At 30.8% G+C, this 22,293-nt stretch overlaps 2 protein-coding genes across 2 annotated transcripts; both read right to left on the bottom strand.

Moving 5' to 3' along the window:
* Window positions 1–3,232: 3,232 nt before the first annotated feature.
* On the bottom strand, window positions 3,233–4,443 carry LOC142550916 (uncharacterized). Its single transcript, XM_075659961.1, has one exon. It carries the CDS (start codon window positions 4,146–4,148, stop codon window positions 3,387–3,389), a length of 762 nt encoding a protein of 253 aa, XP_075516076.1. The 5' UTR covers window positions 4,149–4,443; the 3' UTR covers window positions 3,233–3,386.
* Window positions 4,444–19,080: 14,637 nt separating this feature from the next.
* On the bottom strand, window positions 19,081–20,710 carry LOC142551527 (heat stress transcription factor B-4). The gene is made up of 2 exons (XM_075660805.1): window positions 20,353–20,710; window positions 19,081–20,241 (listed from the first exon to the last, which is right to left on the bottom strand). Exons 1-2 carry the CDS (start codon window positions 20,599–20,601, stop codon window positions 19,378–19,380), a joined length of 1,113 nt encoding a protein of 370 aa, XP_075516920.1. The 5' UTR covers window positions 20,602–20,710; the 3' UTR covers window positions 19,081–19,377.
* Between the last annotated feature and the right edge of the window lie 1,583 nt (window positions 20,711–22,293).

Below are 22,293 nucleotides of genomic sequence, written 5' to 3'. Positions count from 1 at the left end.
TACAATATATAAAAATGTAGGCAATATTTATTAATTATAATTTTATAAAAAAAATTAAAATTTTCGGGACCAAACCCAACCCAACTCGATCATTTTTTTGGGTCAATTATCGGGTCCAACTCGATCTGACCCGAACCCGAACCCAAAAACCAACTCAAATCTGATTTTTTTGGGTTGAATCGTGTCATATTGATGAGTCGTATCTGATTTTGATATCTCTAGTTTCGTGTATATATACGTTGGTTTAATAATTATTTTTACATTGTGACGATGATGAGTTATAAGACGACCCAACATTGTCAGCGTTTCACATGGATTTCTCGTGCTTTCTAACTATCAACCTTTGCATCCTAGTTTAATACGTAAGCCATTAATTCAAACTGACCCATTCGAAGCATATCATTTTAATATATCAAATATAAAGTTGGAGGAATAGTCTATTATCTCAAATAACGATCGAAATATGACGTTAAGAACATTTAATTTTCGATATTTTTTCACTTTCAATATTTAATAAAACGAAAAACATTCAGTTTTTTGTTTCATTTTGAGCTTATTTTCAATTTATTTCAGTATAACAACAAAAGATTTATAGTACTTCATCGCTATATTAATGCTTGTTCTTAATAAAGATTCAGCTATTCATTTAGTTTTTGATAAAACTATTTCCGAATAAATAAAAAATAAAAATCCATCGAATAACTTAAAAATTTCAAGTGCATGAGATTTTTACAAAATAAATATGTTATTTCATCAAAAGAATAAAGAAACGATAACTTTTCGAGTCCATATTCAAATTTCGTGATCAAAACACATCCTAAGGTAATTTTGGTGCACAATAAGTCCACATATTGGAGCCAACACTTCATATAATTAATCGTTTACTATTAATATTACAAATTTAAATTTATATATATTATTTATATGTTAATCTTACTTTTTTTTCTTTTTTTTTTTAATCTGAATTTTATATGTATAATTTTTTAAACATAGATTTTCAGCTCTCCTAATACTTCAAAAATTAATGGAAAACACATTTTACACATAAAATCAGGTCACTGGCTCATTGACCATTTTTAGTTCGCTCCCATCGTTGATGTCTATCATCGTCCAAATATTAATAGGCAAATATATACTAATGTGAAATATTAATGTTAATCGGTCTCACGGATCTAGGTCGACCTGGTCTATATTCGTAATGAAAAATGATATTTTCGATAGAAAAATAATATTTATCAAAAATATCATTTTTTTCATAGGTATATATGATCGAAGATCTGTTTCGTAAAATTGGCCCGTGAGACGGTCTCGTAGGAGTTTTTGTGAATATATATATATATACTGTATTTTAAAAAATTAAGAACACTTAATCTCCGTGTTCAAGAATTCAAGTACATTTAACATTTACCGATTTGTATGGGATTTTACCGCTGATTTTTTAAAAACGAGGTTTTAAATATAATTAATTTTCCATAAGATATTTTTTTCATATTTTTGATTTTTTTAAATTTTACTGAGATGATAATGTAGTTTGTCCTCTTTAAAATATTAAAGATTAAATATACAAGGGCACTGAAAAGTAGAATTACTAAATTTGACTTTGCGCTTATTTTTTAAAAATTGAATCTCTGAGATTTTCTGTCCACTCCATAGATTTAAGATCAGTATTTCATTAGTGTAGTGGCTGTGCATCCAAATAATATTAAACTATGTTATTAAAGAATAATGCTTTAGCATGACATTTTTAATTATAAAAGCTATAAGATAGAGTTAGAATTTATGCAATATTTACTTTCATATTTATTTAAATTACTCAATAATCTGAATTTCAATTATCTTATATATTGATTTATCTAATTAGTTTAATAGTAGAATCACTTATATATAACTCAAACCAAATAATCAAAACAGGAGAAATTATGAAATTCTTCCTAGCTAGTACTTGACCTATTTTTATATATTTTTATATATAACTCAAACCTAAAAGACATGAATACAAAAAAAACCAAATTACATTATAATTTTGGTAATTACCCCATAAAATATGGTTTATAATATTTAGGATTGATGGAATGTTTAAAAGAGAGTTAAATAAACAATCGACAAAATATGTAAGTTTTTTCGATTAGTTTAGATGAATTGACAACTAAAATGAATATCCTCGAGTATCTATGTCAGTTTACTAACATATAAATGCGTAAAGAAGCTAAACTGATAAATTAGAACAAATCATAGAATAAATGGGAAGGGATAAACTGAAGTGTAAAAAAGACAGATATATTTCTGGATGTTCGGAGAATTGAAGCTCTTATGTCACCCCTTCTTCCTATAAGAATATTTGCACTAGAATACTTTAGATAATACAAGTAGATTCGCACTAGAAGACTTTAGATAATACAAGTAGATTCGCACTAGAAGACTTTAGAGAATTGAAGTTCTTACGTCACTCCTGCCAAACTGAAATTTCTAGTATCTCAAAAAATTAATAGACAGACTGCAAACTGCTATACAAAAGTAATACACAATTATACTAACTTAGCACAAAATGATCAAATAAAATTCTTTTAAGGTGTGTTGAACTGATTCAGTTTCGCTCACGTATATGAATGATTTTGAAGACTTAATTTTATCAACGAATGATCGATGCTTTCTTGGAATCAACTTTTCCTCTATTTATACTCTCTCAGAAATAGATTCGTTCAATCAAAAGTGTCAGTTGACTTGTTTTTATTTCATGCCAACTCTTTTTTGACAGTAATCACTTGCTTATCATAAGGAATTTGAACAACTGCATTCAGAATGCTTGATGTCATGAACATTAGTTTAGTATTCTGACGTAGATTGATTCGAAGTAAAACCGAGGTTTGGTAAACTGAAATCCTTTAAACTTATTTATTTTGTTTAGAAGCATATCAATTTTGTTTAATTGTATCAGTTTCTCTTAAATCAGTTTTCTTAATATTATTTGCTAACAACCAAAATATATCAAATTCTTGATCCACATAATATCTCATGGCTATGGACAAATAATAATACAAAAACTTATATGAAACAGTCTTAGAGTCAATTATGCGATATGGATCTCCGACCCGACTCAAATCATGAAAAATATTAATTTTACGCGAAAAGTATCATTATTCATTATAGTTATGAATCACATTGATTCGTCTCACGGAAATAGATTCATTATACCGTCTCACAAATACATAATATAACACAAAAAATGGGGAGATATTAAATAGGATTTTGTCATGTAACTCAAGATTAAAGCATTTACCCACTAGAATGGGCATGCATGACACAATTGACACTAAATCATGAAATTCACGTGTACTCCCACAATTCAGCAAGAAAAATCGACTCCTCAATCTAAAAATTAAACTACATCAAGAATCTGTCAAATTCTGCACAGTTTGAGGAGATGACTGATGATAACCATTAGAGGCCACCGGAATGTAACTCCCACTCGACATCGGAACGGGGAATCCCATCCCGGCGGCTGGTGGCCTACTCGCCTCCACTCTTTCAAGAGACTGAACCTGATCTTTCAAGAACTTGACATAATGAATTGCTTCATCCAGCATGGACGCAGTATCCATCTTAGTTCCACCGGGCACCAGTCTCTGAAGAATCCTGATCCGTTCGCTTATCCTCTCCCTGCGGTGACGCGCCGCCACGCTTTGCGGGTCAGTCGATATCTTCACGTTCTTTCTCCTCGGCGGCTTGACAGACTCCGGGTCTATATGAATCGGCTGCATCGCCGCAATCCTGAAGATCATTTCGCGCATTGCTGCCATCGATGAATTCCTCTTCCGTGTTTCCCCAGCTGCCTCTCCACAACACTCTTCCACTTTCCATCTTTCCCAGCCTGAATCGTGCTGGAAATATGGTGTTCCCGGTTGCTCTTGATGATTTGAAGCTCCGGAAAACGAGATACTATTAATTAATGCAGGTGAATTAGCATGATAATTCTCTAGACCGCCATTACAGCTACCATTCACGTGAATTAATCCACCATTATTGTTTTCTTGATGACTGTTGAATCCCATCTCAGGAATCTGATCACACGCCGCCCCGGAGAAATCCATTTCCATCAGCATCAGTTCCATCTGATCCGAAACTTCAGATTTCAAGAATCCAATATCCATACCTGTTTGATTAAATTAAAATTCTCTTCATCCAAGTGAACAATTTTCAAGAAACGGGGTTCTGAAAAGGGAACAAAGCTAGTTTTTTGGGAGAAACAAGAGCGTGCAAAAGCAGGATAAAACTGATGCGCAGAGGGATGGGAAAGGTGGAGAGAAGTGTTGTATCAGAAAACTAGAGCAATTGCAGTAATGCACCAGAATTAGGTTTTGGAAGACGAAATATTGAAGGGGAAATGTGGAATAAAGTAGTGATTCTTGGGAATAGGCTAGATTGAGCCAGCGGGAAATGAATACATAACAAGTGGTACCACTTTATCATATTATAATATAATATCTAAATTATATAATCATTTATCATATTATTTTATAAACTATATAATAATGGCAATTGTCATAAAGTTGGTGAAATTTTTCTTGCAAATATAATTGTTTTATGATTTTCAAGGACATGTCAATCTGCTTCTTTGTAATTTTAATTTTGTATATTGTAATTTATTTTCAAATACTTTCAACACAACTAAATATATTTTATTACAATAAGATACATGTGTTTATTTGATTTTAAACATAAACGTTCATATATAGGTACATATATAATATATTTAGTTAGGGACGGAGCCAGAAAATATAGGTTAGAGGTGCAAAAAAAATTTAAAAATTTTCAGGAGGGACACGACTCGATATTTGGAGAGAAAGTGAAAAAAATATAATTATTTCTATGTCCCAGTCCATAAATTCAAATGATACATATTTAAAATTCATGATAATATATTATTCAAGTTAAAAACATTCATATTGTTGGGTTACAGAATACTAAAAATCTTGATTTTGATAATAACAAAACTTGTTATTGTGTTGGTGACATATTTCATTAAGTACGCAGTAAATGTGTCAAATTAAAAGTGAAAGATTGCTGAAATATGATTTCAGCATAACTTAGTTTCTGGCAAACTGAATTTTTTGATGGTATCTCATAGCTCAGTGATGCAATGGATTAGCGGCCAAAACTAATGAATATAAAACTTAATTTTACACATGTCATATTTCACAACAACTCAATTGGTTCGAAAATTATCTAGGCAAAATATTAGTCGCAAGATCGAGCTGGTGAAAACGGTAACAACAATTAGCTCGGTCTGACCAATTTTGGTATTTTGATCATATATCTCAGCTCGGTTATTCACATAGAACGATTCAGTATGTATTACGAATCTAAGAGAATGATATACAAATCATTTTCACAAGTAAAAATCTGAATCAGAATATAAAAATTTGATAAACCACGATGAATTTATTGGTTTTACACTGAATGAAGAACGAGTTCCAGATTACAGATAGTATGAACTGTCAAGCATATCTCTCTCATACAAATTTGGAATCAAGTGATTCATAATTCTATGGAAAGCTACGAGAAAGAGTTACAATTTTCATGTTTATCACTTTGCCTAAAACTCGATGAATCAATAGTTATAATCAAAAGAAAAGAACAACTTACTTGGAAAAACTTAGATCAAACCAACAGCTCAAGCTAATAAGATCATCTAAGTCAGACAAATTAGTTTAGCTCAGATAAGATCATCTCAGTTGGTCAGATCAGCTCAGTTTCAGAAAATGACCAGAACTACGACTTTGACCCTTGCAATGTTAGAATCCGTACATAATTTTTTCAAACGGTCATATCCTTATATCTAACGTTTATATCATTATTGGATGCCATAAATATAACATATTGAAGATCAAATACAATCTTTGGAAGATGATTCAAAACATGACAACCTATATGATTAAATAATATCTATAATGAGAGTAACTCCAAAAAGAGAAGTCTTAATAGATATATCAGTTTAATGAGATTTTTTATCTTGTGTGTGATGATACATTTGAGAGATAAATACACTGTAATAGACTAAATTATTACACACAATCACTCATACATATACATGAGAGTTGAGTTTCAAGGTTTAGATGATTGAGTCTTCACACAAAGACATTAATGATTATGTTTTTAGTCTTGATATAAGAGACATTAAACATTTGCAGATTGTGGTGTTGTGGCCTAGAATCGTGAGTGTACTAGTAGTTTCGATTAGACAGTGTATAAGTGCTAAGTTGAAATGAATTTATATAAAGAGTTGTACTAATCAAAATCTTCTATTGATACCTTCCTAAGTGAAAGAATGATTCATGTAGGAGTTGTTAATTTCCGAATATCCATAAAAAAAACTTGTGTTTATTTACTTATTGCATTTATTTTTTACTACTATTTTTAGTATGGATTTTTGAAACATTTTGTGTGTATTTCAAATACAAAAATTTTGTATGCAAAGTGTTTGATAAAATGCTTCAATCAAAACGTTTTTATACATTCAACTTACATTATTTTAAATACTTTTCAAAATGTTTAATCAGTTCTAGAGGGATTATTTTGATTGTCTTCAGTTTGTTTGTAAACCAAACTCTAATTAATTTCTCGATGTTCAATATTTTAATAATCGAGTTATTGCAGCTCAATGATTCTCCTTCAATTGATCCTATTATATATTTTATTTTTATGTATCAAAATTTTATGAGATCAATAGATCATACTATATTATTTTTATTTAAGAAAAAAAATACAAATAACTTATTTTAACAACAAAACAATACTTCTTATCATTAAAAAATATTATATAGCAATTTAATTATTATTATAAATGCACAAAAAACATATCATTTATAAATTTTAATTTTTTGAATGTACTGTAAAAAAATGAATTTTTTTAACAATAAAAGGTTTTTTAAATAGAAAGTAATTATTATGAATTAGTCTAAATTGAAATTAAAAACAATTAGTTTTGAAATCCAAAAATATATGATGGAAAAGAGAAAATATCAATATCACATTTCAAAATTGTGTACAGAAATTAGCTAGCCAATTATATTTAACATCATTTAATATTTAAATATTAAAAATTTTGTTTATTTTTAGCTAATTAATTATAAATAAATCTTAAATATATTACTGAGTATTATAACCATCATTTGTATTATGTGAAAATAAAAAATATTAAACATGTTTAAAAGATATCAATGATACAAAAATAAGTGAAGGAGAAAAATATATGTTGTTGGATTATATGAATAAAATGGAAAAGCATTTATTTAGTTTTAATGAAAGAGTAAATATCTTGTGAGACGGTTTCACGAAACTTTATATGTGAGACGAGTCAACCCTATCGATATTCACAATAAAAAATAATACTTTTAGCATAAAAAGTAATACTTTAACATGTATGATCCAAATAAGAGATCCGTCTAAAAAATACGACCCGTGAGACCGTCTCACACAAGTTTTTACCTCAATAGAATACATTTATAAATGAAATTAACATGTGGGAGCATTTTGGTCATATTATTAAATAAAAAGTATAATGAATTGTGATCAATAAAATTTAGAGTTTAAATAACACTTTTTCAATATTTACATATTACATATCCATGTAACCACCTCCTCATATTTTGGAGAGGATAAATCTCATCACCTCCGAGTCTCCTATCAGATTGTTTCTCTAAGATTGGCGATCTCTCGAGTTGATGCAGAGCTTGTGTCTGCGTGTGATTGTTATTTGTTACAGTCCACTTATATCTTTCTTATCTGCCTAGTTCAAACAAGAGTCCAAACGAATAAGACAAATATATTATGTTTAGTTTGACATGCTGTTTATTTGTCTTTTTCATTTGCCGTACTCATCATTGAGGTGTCATTAATCTATTAGATATACAAATTTGACATGTTTTATTATATTTAATAAAAGAGTGTCACCTGAGCAATGAACATGGGAATGGACAGATTATCAAAACTATATCTTACGAATCCTATAATTACAAGTCTAGCTCAACATATTCTAAAAGGCACCGTCTAGGATTACCTAAGTGTTGGGCGATCACACACTGTCTCGTCTTTTAGAAAGTTGATGTCTCTAGACACTATTTAAAAAAATCGACCATCTAGGATGCTCAAAATTCGCCTAGACGACAGCCTAATGTAATACATAAATTTTTTTATTTTATTGTTATCTAATTCATTCAAAAAATAGTTGAAACTATCTCGAGACTCAGTTATATATTAGTAAAAAAACAAGGAAAAAATACTACTTTGTGTATATACTCGATAATATATTGATACAACCAAAAGAGAAAAATAATCATGTATAATTGAAATGGATAGAGTATAAAAGAAGTCTTACATATTGTTTGTTCCACAATTATAAGAACTAACACATATTAAATTTTTTGGTTTGTCCTTTATATTTGAATTTTTGCTATTTTTGATTTGTCTTTTATATTTGAATTTTTGCGATTTTGATCTGCCACGTTAGCAGAATAGACCTGTAGTCCTGCATGTTTCATTTTTTTTGTCTGTGCAACTTTGGGCATTTTGCAATTTAATCATTTTTATGAAAATATTTACGTGGCAATAGACATGTCAGCGTCACGTAAAAAAATGCTAAAATTGTTTTAAAAAGCAAAAATAATTGATTAAAATTGAAATTTAATAAGATAGATGACTGAATTCATAATGATACAAATATAAATGACCAAATATATGATTTTCCTTAAATATAATATTATGCTTATAATATTAAGCATAATATCCTTTTACAATAATATCAACCACTTCTCGACATTTTATTTTCAAATATATTTTTACTTTCAAATATATATGTGTGTGTGTGTATATGTGTGTATATATATATTGATTTCAATAATTGGAAAAAATTTAAAATTAGTCTACAAGGAGGCCTGTACAGTTTTTTGGTCTCTAATTGGCTAAAAAAATCGATTTTTTCTCTTCTAGTTGGAGGTGGAATGTTTTCTGCTGGAGTACTCATATTAGCAAAGACATATCGGTTTAAAAAAAAAAAAAAAAAATTTGACGTCATCACAGTATTTCGGCTAAAATCAGAATAAACGTACAAAAGAAAATTTCAATTTCTTGTCACAAGATCAAAGTTTGAATGATTTGAGGACTTAGGAAAGTGTTCATAATTTAAAAAAATAAAAAAATTATTCACTTTTAGCTTAAAAAAAATAAGTTTTTGGTGTTTTTTAACTACAAATTGTTTCTTAATACTGGTCAAATTAAGTAAAATTCCAATGGAGGTCTCATGCTTATTCCGATTCTATAAAGTGAGGTAAAAACTTGTGTGAGACGGTCTTACGGGTCGTATTTTGTGAGATAGATATCTTATTTGGGTCATCCATGAAAAAATATTACTTTTTATCCTAAGAGTATTACTTTTTATTGTGAGTATCGGTAGTGTTGACTGGTCTCACATATAAAGATTCGTGAGACTATCTCACAAGAGACGTACTTTAAAAGTGATTATGATTTGATAAATAAAAGAAATTTCTTTCTCAATATTTTTACTTAATCTAAAATTGTCATGTGCATCCATTCAAATAAATGAAGATAAGAAGGAAGTAATAGGAGGAGAATAACTTATTTATCAAATATTTCACTTTAAAAATAATTTTACTTTTCATTTTTATTTTCAAACACTATCAACTTTTGATTATATCCACTTTCATAATCTATAATTTTTAAAAAGTATAAATTTTTTAAGAAAGTTCTCTTAAAACTCTATCTACACCAAATGAAAAGATACTTTTCTTTTTAAAAGCATACATTCTCTAATCCATCCCCTTGTTATCATTTGAAAAAACAAAAAACAACTCTCTATTTATTTATTATTGCATTTATAAAACAAAATAGAGTGGGGACCACACGCTAGTTCCGTGTGTAAATAAATATATATATATATATATATATTTTATCATTTGGCACACTAACCGAGGTGGATAGATCATGTTAAGACTTCTCCCAATTTACCAGAGCCGAATTTTATATTGCCAAAGGACCGAGATTATATTAAACAATAAATTAATGTGACATCATTCTATTAATCAATTCATGAGGTAAATAGTTTATTTAAGTCATTCATAAAAAATATTATTTTTATTTAAAAAATATTAGTTTTTATTGTAAATATAAACAAATTTGACATATCTCACACATAAAGATACATGATATCGTCTCACAAGAGACTTACTCTATATTAAAATAGAACAATTTAAAAACACAAAAAAATTTTGAGATGATTTCACGAGTCAATTTTATAAAAAAATCTAGCTTCAAAATGCCAAAAAAAAAACCATGGTCATTTTTTACTGCCCTAACGTGTGGTGATTATGTGGGGAACCAAGGGTTACAACAATACAATCCATTTAGTTTCTTATATAATTCAGGTTGGAGAAGTCATCCAAATTTTGGTTGGAAGCCAACGAAAAATCATATTGAATCACACTATTTCAATCCTCCCCAGCATCCCCCATAACAAAAGCATCCTCAACAAACTGTTAAACCTTCACAAAATACTAGACCTTCTATGCCTCCGGGTTTCAAACAATCTAAGAGCAAGTCAAATCTTGAAGATACGCTTGCAAAGTATATAGTTGGAAATGAGATGAGACGACAAAATCATGATGTTATGATGCAAAGGGTATAAATACAATCGATGCAGTTGGCAAACCAGTTTGCTACACGAGCTCCAGGCTCATTACCTAGTGACATAAAAAAATTCCAAAAGGTGTCAATATCATCACAGTGGCTACGCAATTGAAGAATGAGGATAATGATGTTGATGTTGAAGCAACTTACAAGGAGAAAGTGTCATCTAAGAAGAAGGACGAGAATGCAAGAGAGAAAGCTAAATATCTAGACTCTATGGTTAATAATGATATTGACATCAATTCTCTACCATTTCCCCAAAGAGCAAAAGAGCTGCAACTGGATAATAAATTCTCAAAATTTATTGAGATCTTTAAGAAGTTATACATAAATATCCCGTTTGCAGAAGCTTTAGCTCAAATGTCCTCTTACGGGAAATTTTAAAGAAGATTTTATCAAACAAGAGGAAACTAGTAGGTTTTGAGACGGTTAAGTTTTCGGTGTAATGTTCTGCAATTTACAAAATATGGGTCCGAGATGGGTTACGGTTAAAAGTGTCCCGGGAACATGTCTATATCGAATTGAATTTAGAATTCATCATAATGACACAAAAAATAACTAGATGAATTTGATATTTATCGTCAATTAGGCTTTGTTAAAAAAACCAATGAAATTATTATGAATTTGAATTAACTATAATTTTGCATCACGTCCAAATTCATATCGATAACTAAAAAAATAATTAATTGAAAATAGAAATTCATTCTCAAGAAATTTTGTAAAACAAACAAATAAACTTGTTAATTAGTTTTGTACCACGCCCCCATTCTACCCTTGCTTCTCTAGAAAAGAGGTCACCTCGTTCTCATATTTTCTTTTAGAAATATAAGAACTTTTTGTAGTATTGTCATATTATGTACTTTCTAATACCTGTGAATGCATGCGAATCTCCCTCTATCAGCAGTTCCATGGAAGTCAACAATATTGAAGAATAAGCAGTATCGTCCACAAAAAGATCTGTGATTTGAAACAAATCATCGAGCCAAAAGCGCAATGTGTTCCCCTTATTTACCAAATCGATCAAGGCTTGAGCTCTCGGATTCCTCTTAGCGACCATGCACCCGTACTATTGAAATGGTTCGTCAGTAGAGATGTTCCCACATGTGCCCATTTTTCCAATGGTACCCTCTCGCCCGGCACATCCGAGGATGACCCCAAGCTTGACTTCAAAATAGGGACATCGAGATTTAGCAAAAATTTGTGTGAGACGGTCTCACAGGTTGTATTTTGTGAGACAGATCTCTTGTTTGTGTCATCCATGAAAAAATATTATTTTTTATGCTAAGAGTATTATTTTTTATTGTGTATATCGATAGGATTGACTCGTACAGATAAAGATTCGTGAGACCGTATCACAAAAGACTTACTCCATGGATTTTGGGAAGAGGATGCCTTTTGAATCCCTTGAACGACTTATTTTATTTTATTTTAAAAAATTTTTGTGTTATTTGATTTTTCAAAATTACCAAAAAAAATTAAATATATAGGATAAAGACTATAATTTAACTATATAGCAGACTAAAATTATAAGATGACAAATATAATAAATGGACTAAAAAACAATTTACTCTTAAAAAATATTGTATCATATACGTTGTGGACCAACTAAGAAACAAGTTTTTTGTTACTTGGGTCAGATTAACTGATAATTGGGCTTCTTCAATTTTCGTTTATTAACCCAATTATTTTATGCCATATGGATATGAGAGCAAGACCCCCATTTGCGAAAGTTAATTTGTGTTTATTTTTGAAGGAATGTTAATTAGAATATAAATCTCTCGATCCACTTACCTACACACATAAGTAATACTAATGTACCGACCCACACGTTGTGTGCTTGTATAATATTTTTTATAATTCATTTGGTTTATATTTAAATTATGATCAAAATGTAATTATAAGAAATGGTGAGGGATTATATTGTAATTTTGATATATGAATTTAAAAAAATAGAAAAAGAAAGGTAAAAAAAAGACCAAAGTAAGAATTGAATCTACAATTTGATGTTCAAAAAACAAAGATTCTATTGGCTAAGCTACATGTGACTTGCATTAAGGTTTTAGCACTTTGTTAATATATATAATTATTAAAACAGACTATGATACCAAAAGTTGGTCTCAAACTTAATAATATAGTATATATTTATATATAAAAATTCCAAGAATTTGATTTGAAGTAAAATAGAGGTTTCGAAGAAAAAAACAAACACAAAAACATATATTTTAAAAAATATTCAAATATACCGCTTAGTGCTGAGGATACGACAATGATCGATTATAAATCCTTGTTTTGTCTAATGTTTGACTAAGTTCTACGAATGATTAATGTTAGGTTAGTCTCAAGAGATGTTCTATCCCAAAAGACTTGCCTATTGTGTGGTGAAACCCCATGAGTTTATAATTCACTTTTTATTAGTTTTGTCATTCAATGTAGGACAATTGTAACATACGATCTTTGAGAAGCCTACGTCTACAGTGATCTACTCTAGACGATTTTCACTCACTTTTCAGTATTCTGTGCATGAATCATACACCTTAATATAATCTATAACTGCGACGCTGAACCAATGATATCCCTTTTCAAAGTCGCCACTTTTGCTACGACAACTCTCAACGAGAGCACCAATTTTATGTTATAAACACAAAATTTGTTCCATCCACATTATCGGCCTCTTGAAAAGCCGATGTCCACCGCAACTCAATCTAGACGACTTTCACTAACCTTTTAGTATTAAATGCATGCTTCATACACCTTAATCCACGTTATAATTGCAACTGTTGATACTGCTCCGATGATGTGGGGACCCGGACGCTAATCATCTTCTTAATCGTTCTTTGGGAATAATTGGATCAATTAATTAAACTGGGTATAAATTTTTTTTTAATTGGGCCATGTATAAACAAGTGTACAAATCTATACAACAAGTTATATTCCATTTTATTTAAATACACGATCAGTGCAATATCTACATCATGATCTAAAATACAAAATATGTTCAAAGTACAATCATAAACAAACTAGTGTCATCTCAATCACATAACCAGTGATAAACTACTAGTTCTACATCTAAGTCCGGAATCACCACTTTAATCACCATCTCTCATTCTCTTCTTGACCCTGATCCTGTCCCACATGTTGTCATGCACACATACAAACATAACAACAGCCGGATAACTCCGGTGAGAATAAAATTCTCAGTATAAACAATGTATACATGCAATGTATAAAATCATACACATTTATTAAAAGCATGAATCATAATCTGAAACATAAATCGATATAAACATATAACATAATCTATGAAACATAATCGATACAAGTCTGTAAATCAAGCTATGACTCTTATTCTTTGACTCGACTCAATCTGGCTTAGTCTAGGGATCTCGGTTGAATAAGAACGCAACAACTCACCTACTCTCCTCAGCTAGATGGTGGTACGTTCTTATTCCCAGACTTTGGTATACTATATCGAATATCTACAATAGAAGCTGATATGCATTCTAAGCAACATCGATATAAACCAAACGTCCAGTGACCTGACACCTCTGCCAATAACTCTGTCACGACTTGGCACATATGCCAAAGACTCTCTATCCCAAATTAATCGTCTAAATCATGCTTTCTATAAATCAATATAACAAGCATATAGATTCAATGAATTCAAATATATCAAATGAATAACAAATAAGTATGAGGTTTAGGGAAACTCAAGTTACATCTCACTCGAGTCATTCTCCCTGTTCAATCATTGATTTATAACTTTCTTTTTCGTAGTTTCGGTCTGAAGAAATGGAAGTTCTGAATTCAAAGCTGTCAATACAATCTGAAATGACATATTCGACAGATACAATATCAATATACCATCCAAATCAAATCTGTTCTGATCAATCTTAATCTGATTCAAAATCAATGGCATAACGATACTAGAATGATGTCCCCAGTAACTCAACAATACGAGATATCAATTACAATTCATAATTAATCAATAATCGCAATTTCAATACCAAATCTGTATATCTCAATCATATCAATTCTGAAAATCATAACAATTGTATAAATAGTCTGATCTTCGATCTGACTTCGAATATACGATTACTGATATCACCAGAACACATAATAATAATAATCAAATCACAATTCCTCCAAAATCATAATTTCAAATCACATCAGAAATCAATAAAACTTACGTCCTGTAGTAGCTGTCGACGAGAGAATCACAGAACTGTGTTCGGATCAAAATTCTGATAACCGGAGCTTATAAAATCAAATTCGAAGCAAATTAAGAAATTCGAGAATTCCCTGAAGCTTTATTTCGTTCTTGCTGTTTCATCTAAAGGAAAAATGAGATTTTTATATATCCAAATGCATGGTAAAGACAAGTGTCCCACTCAAATCCCATTAATTGCACTTTAGTCCCTGAAATCTTCACTATTTGCAATTTGGTCCTCACAACTCTTTTTAACTCAATGTCAATCCTATGGAATTCTAAAACCATGGAACATGACTCAACATTCCTTTAATTCATAAATTAAATAATCTTGGATTAAAATGATAAAATCTCGGGCCTTATAGATGATATCTTTTTTTTAGGTCTTTCTTTCCACTACCCGATTCTCAATGAGAACAATAATGTTATGTTATAAACCCAAGATGTGTTTCATCCCAAAATCTTGTCTGTTGAGGGTATAACCTCATGAGTTTATAAACCATTTTTTATTAGTTTTGTTATTCATAGTCAGAAAATTGTACCAAATAATGTAGTGTACCATTATATCCTTCTATATATATTTTTCATCCTTACATTATGCCTTTTTCATCATCTTATTCACTAGCCATGAAGTAGCCGTGTATATTCGAAACTTTTATTTTTAATATCTATCCTTGAACTTTGTTTAGTTAAATTTTAGAGGTAATTAATTGAAAACAACAAATTATGCCACTTTTTAAAATTCCCGGTTTATTTAAATAAGAAAAGTACGTAATTCACAATTCCCATTGCCTTATGATAGGAGACCATTCACAAAGAAAACTAAACCATTAAAAAAGGAACTGAAAGAAATTATCGAAAAAAAGGAAAAATAGAAAACTTTACACCTTCCATTAAAGCAAAGTCTTTGGAAAACTTTGGGTATTCGTGTATAAATATGTATGTATAAATATACAGAAATATATAATACATAAAATATAAATGTTCGAAATTGTCAATAAAGTGATCAGATACCAAATATAATGTCAATAAAGTGCACTAAAAAGACTAAACAAAAGAAAATTCTTGAAATTTCTGCCTTTTTCCTTTCCCAAATTTCGAAAACTCGGCTGTTAAGCAACACAAAAACACACAATTCTTAAAGTGTCTTTATCTCTTGATTCCCCATAAATTTCACTTTCTTTCTTTATTTGCTCTGTATCTTTTAAAATATATGTGTGCAATTGTGCACGCACCTTAATTAATTTCTACTACTTTTCTTGACAATATATATTTAATAAGTTTGAAAATTGACGATTGAGGGATTTATATTGTGATTTTTAAGGAAAATTGAAAGTCGTTTTTAAAAACAAGTAGTTATTGGATTGTTATGGTGTCAAATATTCTTGTAAGAAATTTGAGTCCTTTAGTATTCATGAATTTTCGTAAATACATTTAATAAGAGAACCCTATATCATATATATGGTGGACAAGTCAGCATTATCATATATCATGTTAGAAATAATCTCTGTCACATGAATATACTCTAAAAATGCAAAGAAATTAACATATATAAATTTACAATTTTTAAAAGACAAAATTCTAAATTATGTTAGTTTATAGGATTGATTCAACGTTTTTTTTTTTTTTTTTGAGAAAATAGCTTTTTTTAATCCACTAACTTATTCCATTTTTGTTTTTGGTCGACTGGATTTTCAAAATTTGATTTTAGTTTTCGGTCATTTTGATCCAATTGTTGATGCGACACCAAAAAATGATGACGTGACATCTAAAAATTCTAACGTAGCATCGAAATTTTTCGGCCTATCGGATGTCATGTCATTAATTGAACCAAAATAGTCGAAAATTAAAAATTAGTGTATTAAATTAATAGACCAAAATCTAAAATTAAACAAGTTACCAAAAAAATTAATTTCCCTAGGGGACACCCTCACATATTGTGCGATGAATTGATTGAAAACCTTGAGATTTAGTATCCTCCACTTTTTTCTCCTTGCATGATTGTCTCTATCACTATCACTATGTTTAAATAATTTATATAATCCAAATTAATAAATTTTTTAATAATATTAGAACGATTTTGTGCATCAATCTACGATGCACGTGCAGCATCGTGGTCACGTGCCACTCTCAACAAAAAAGACAAGAAAATTATACTTTATGTGTACACAAAACTAGGGTTAGGGTTGTTCTTTAGTAGTATAATGATGATGATGATACCAAATCGTTAAACCAAAAGATGTATTAATAATCTAAAATTCCCACCAAATTCCCATTCTTCGTTACTCTTTCTTACCATTTATATTTAAAAAAAAAATTTAGTTACTCAGAAGAATCTTAAACTAGTTTTGAAATGTTATGTTGTTTTGAGAAATAAATTAACAATTTGAAGACTACTTATAAACACATGACAGATTATCTCACAAATCAATTTTGTGAGACATATCTCACACACGACCCGACTCATGGAAAATATTATTTTTTTATGCGAAAAATATTGTTTTTCACTACAAATATGTAACATGTCAACCCATTTCACAGATACAGATTCGTGAGATCGTATCAGAAGATAACATCGGACTTATAAATATGAGATTTTAAAAAAGCGTCTGGGTTTTTTATAAAATTTGATTGGGAACATTTATTAACCAATACTATATTAATTTACAAGCATATCTAAAGATGAGATTTAAAAAAAAAAGGTTTGGGATTTTTATAAAATTTGTTCGGAAACATTTAATTTGCAAAGAGTAGGTCTCTTGTGAGAGGGTCTCACGAATCTTTATCTGTGAGACGGGTCAACCCTACCGATATTCACACTAAAATTATGATGTACATGGTTATTTGTTTTTATGAGCAGCCAGCTGACTGAGATGAAGAAGATAAAAAGTAATAATTTTTTATGGATGACGCAAATAAGAGATCTGTCTCACAAAATACGACTCGTGAGATCGTCTAACACAAGTTTTTGCCATTTGCAAATGGTTTACATGTATCTCTTCACAGATAGACCCAGCTCATGCTACTCTAATATTCATATCACATATCCATTAAAGGCAACACGTACAATTGGTTCATTTAGCAACTTAATTAAGTATATTTACAAATGAATATTAAATAGTCGATGATATAAGTCATAAATTATGCAATGTATCACGTTTAAATCTTCTATAACATTATCCATATCATTATATATAATATTTCTAATTAATGAGTTGTAACTTCTTTTAATTTTCCATAATCAATAAATGTGATAGATTTCTATCGATGATATATACAGATTCTAACATAACTATGATATAAAAAAATATTTCTTCTCGGTCGACTCACTCCGTTCTTTTAAGTTTTTATGCAGTATATTTGGAATTTTGCAGCAAAACTGCGATAGAGCAAGTGGGTGGGGGGAGAGGGTTCAGACAAGTATTAAAGAGAGGTTGAACAGATACTTAAAAGAAGGAAAAAGCAAAGGTTTTCTGGTCATCAGAAGAAGTATAGAAGCCTTGATAGTAACATTTCAAAGAACATTTTCAGTCAGTTTCTTCCTATATATATTTACCTTTCATACCTAAAATATAGAACCCGGCCCACCTTTTTTCCTCGTTACACTAATATTTTACACATTTATTTTTGTTGCTATCTCTGTGTCCGTTTCCTCACTTTTGAGTGCCTGCAGACTGTACACCAGGGGTCAAATTAATTAACAGAAACGAGAAAATGGAGTTCTCAACCAAATATAATCATAGCTCCATTATTGTAATAATAATAGTAGTACTAATTACAGCAATAATTACATTCTTTTGAGTAAAGTTTTACATAGCTAGCTGGTTACTTACTTACCTTTACTGCTACAGTAACAGAATCATACATGTATTAGATCCACTAATTTTAATATATATATATATATATATATATTGGAAATATGGTCATACATGTACGTATGATACATTAATGAAGAGAACAGACAAATCCCAGAAAGCCAAAAATAAACCGGAAAAAGGAAAAAGCTTCAGCTTCAGCCTCTTCGCTGGCTCTCTCTCCCTCTTTTCCATGTTTGCATTAATTTATCTGACTGAATTGTTCAGATAACAAAACCAGAAAGAGAGGCAAAAGGGCAAGGAGAATAAGAACAGTTCTGGTCCAATTATGGAGGGCAAATTAAATGCGGCGAACAGAAATAAAGATGAAAAGAAACTTAGAACTAATTCAAGAGTAGAAAGACATGGTGTTGGAGGATTCGTAAGATGATTAATTCACTCTAAACAAAAACCAACCTGCATTAACGGCTGGGGAAATATACACAACACGTACGTACGCATAAAGAGATATATCTTTCCTGGTGATAACTTCTAGTTCTAACAGATGGACTAAACAAAGACTAAACATGGAGAATATTAAATAGAGAACTTAAATAGATAAACATAAGATGCACAAAATCTAGAGATTTAGCACTAATCTTAAATAGGTCGAATTAGTCAACATGGAGGCATGAGATTCAATCCTAGATCATCTTTTTCGAGAACAAGTCTGGCCTTGTTTGTCTCCATTGAAGAACTGTATTCTGGGTGAAATCTTTTCTTAGAATGCAGCGGCACACCGAAAAGTTTAGTTCTATTGTGTTCATTTTCGTCAAGAATGGTCACACTGGTCTGAGAAATCCTGGTTGGAGGAGAAGAGGAGTTGATGTTAATGGATCCCAAATATGCATTACCTTGATGGGGATTTGATGCCATTTGACTGTACCCTATGAGCTGATTCAGTGGCTTTTGCAGCATTGAGGAGCAGCCGCCATTGAAGGGATTTGTTGCAGAAGAAGATTTTGCTGAGTTGTTGGGGAAAAATGAGGAATGATAAGAACTGCTTGGAGCCACTGGTTTCACATGGTTCTGCACAAAATATATAATATCATTGTATAATTTTCTCATGTGAGATAGCTCAGATACAAGCATGGTGTTGTTTTTTCTGAGCCTCTCATTGTCTTCGGAAAGTGCAATAAACGAGCTGCTGCCGTTGTTGTATAAGGCGTTTCCGCCGCAGGTTGCGAGGTTTGTCAAAGCGGAGCCGTTACAATTTGGGGAGGCGACTGGCGGAGAGTCACACCATGTGTTTGGTTGCTGTTCATCAGAGTCCGGTGGCGATATGCTATCTCGGATAGAGTAGGGGAAGAAACTCTGGCCATTGATAGTGGAATGGTGGCTGAGAGATGGGTGGTGGTTGAAGGACACTTGAGGAGGCTGAGCCGTCTTCCTCCGGTGGATCTCGCACAATAAATGCTTCTCACCTTTCTTGAAATACTCATTCGCAAACTCCCATCTGTCTGGCACAATCTTCCGGAAACCCTAGTTTCATCATCATTTCACCATGATTTAAGAAACACAGAGAAAACCCAAATCAGAAATTAGTATCACAAATCATCATTTCCTGCACATATCATAAAAACACAAACTCACATAGGTGTTGAGCTGACGAACGAAGCTAGAGAAATTGTTATGCTTGAAATAGTTAGGAAGAAGATCACGAGCAAACTCCGGCGGACGCCACACGACAAAAGTGGCATCATCTTCACCCCAAGAAACAATGTGATCCGTGCTCGGATCATCAACGAGCTTATAAGTTTTGGTCAAAAATGGAGCCGGGACAGATTTGTGAGAATCTAAGGTTAAGAGAATCCCTTCACAGTTATCCAGCATCAAGGCCATGGAAAATCCAAGAAAATAAGCCAAACTTTCTTGAAAAATAATATATTCTATCTTTCCTTGAGAACAAGGGTTTTTGAGATGTGGGGTTTCAAATTTGAAGAGTGGGAGTACTGATATAAATTTCTATATAATTTTTTTTATTTTTCTTGGTTTTCAATTTTTTATATATATACAAAAAAAAATCATATTTAATTACCAAGAAGACCTCGGGTATGTAGTGAGAGAGGAATATGTGTCTGTGTGTCTAGAACTGTGAACTAAGGGCATTTCTAGACAAACCCGTGACATATTTTCTTGCCCACTCTCTCTCACTTATTTATTTATTTTTTGGTATTATTTATTATATATTATATTAATATAATATGACCTCTCTCATATTTATTTTATAATATAGTTTCATGTGTACTATATTAGAGCTTCCGCCCGCGCGCGCACACTAGAAAAAATCACGCACAAGAGATGGATAATGGGGGGTACACTTCTGTTTCTTTATACTGTCTTTTATTGATTTATTTATATTTTTTAGGAAAATTTTTAATTTTTTTGTTTTTGTGTTTATTTTGTATTTCATGTATGGATCACTGAGACGCTGTTTTTCTGGACGATTGTACTGCACCAACTGGATTAATTTGGCTTATTCTATATTTGCATTTAAAAAAAAATTATTAAGCCCCAAGCAGAAAAAAAGTAAGGCATCATTAAGAAATAATTTCGCATAATAATGAAATGTTTTAAGCAATAAATCTTTCACTATCTTTTAGTTAGCTTCACTCGGATTGTTCTATACATGTGAAGTATTTCTCTTCCTATAACACGGTCAAATGTTAGTCTTTAGATCATCAACATATATATCAAATATAGAAGAGAAACATTCATGGTTTATCATAAACAAACTTGATTCACTCAATCTTTCATGTATGAATACCGGTTGAGTGTGTTTGGATTGATTTATTTCTGTTTGTTTTAATTAAAATTTCGATTCGAGTCATTTTTCATAATTCAGCTATTTTTATAAAAAATCGTGATGAATTTCAAATACTTCTTGATGAAATTTTATTTTAATATAAAATATAAAATAACTAAATAAATGGAAGATGAGTAATTGATTAATAAGAAGAAAGGAAGAAATTAATTAATGGATTGCATTAGTTTCACTTCACATCAAATGAGTGTGTATCAATCCTCTCTCATTTTGTTAATGATACCTGATGAAGACCGGGTGAATTGAGTAAGAACTTGGTAGGCGATTTCATCGGGTCGGGTTGATGAGCTGGAGATGGTTGCCGGGCACCTGGACCTACACTCTTAAGAGAGAAAGAACGTTAATGGTAACGAAAGATTCTCCGATGTGACCACTCCGATGCTCAAATCAGTTAATGATTATAAATAGTTTTGTAATAAGTAGGAAAAATGTAAAAAAATGTATCCCTCAATGTTTATGCGAACCTCGTATTTATATAAAAAAATAGTCAATGATAACCTTGTTTTCAGTGTCCATTTACTAATTATGGCAAAATGGTTGCCCATACCCTGCTTTTCTGACACCAATTTGTCAAACTGTCCCTTTCGCCTTGTCAATTCCATGTAACTTTTCAGTAATGATTATCAAGATGAGGTTTCTTATACTTGTGCACTCGAGTAAGGTGATATTATCGATGTAACTCGAGTAGATAACCATCACCCACGAACTCG

This window comes from Primulina tabacum, chromosome 7, assembly GCF_025594145.1.
Source record: "Primulina tabacum isolate GXHZ01 chromosome 7, ASM2559414v2, whole genome shotgun sequence".
Lineage (NCBI taxonomy): Eukaryota > Viridiplantae > Streptophyta > Magnoliopsida > Lamiales > Gesneriaceae > Primulina > Primulina tabacum.
Note: the sequence above shows the minus strand (reverse complement) of the source record. Positions and strands in the feature narration are given on the sequence as shown.

Coding starts and splice junctions, on each gene's coding strand:
- LOC142550916 (XM_075659961.1), bottom strand. CDS start 4,148: ATGGATATTGGATTCTTGAAATCTGAAGTTTCGGATCAGATGGAACTG.
- LOC142551527 (XM_075660805.1), bottom strand. CDS start 20,601: ATGGCCTTGATGCTGGATAACTGTGAAGGGATTCTCTTAACCTTAGAT. Junction 20,242..20,352: donor TTCGTCAGCTCAACACCTAT/GTGAGTTTGTGT, acceptor TGATGAAACTAG/GGTTTCCGGAAGATTGTGCC.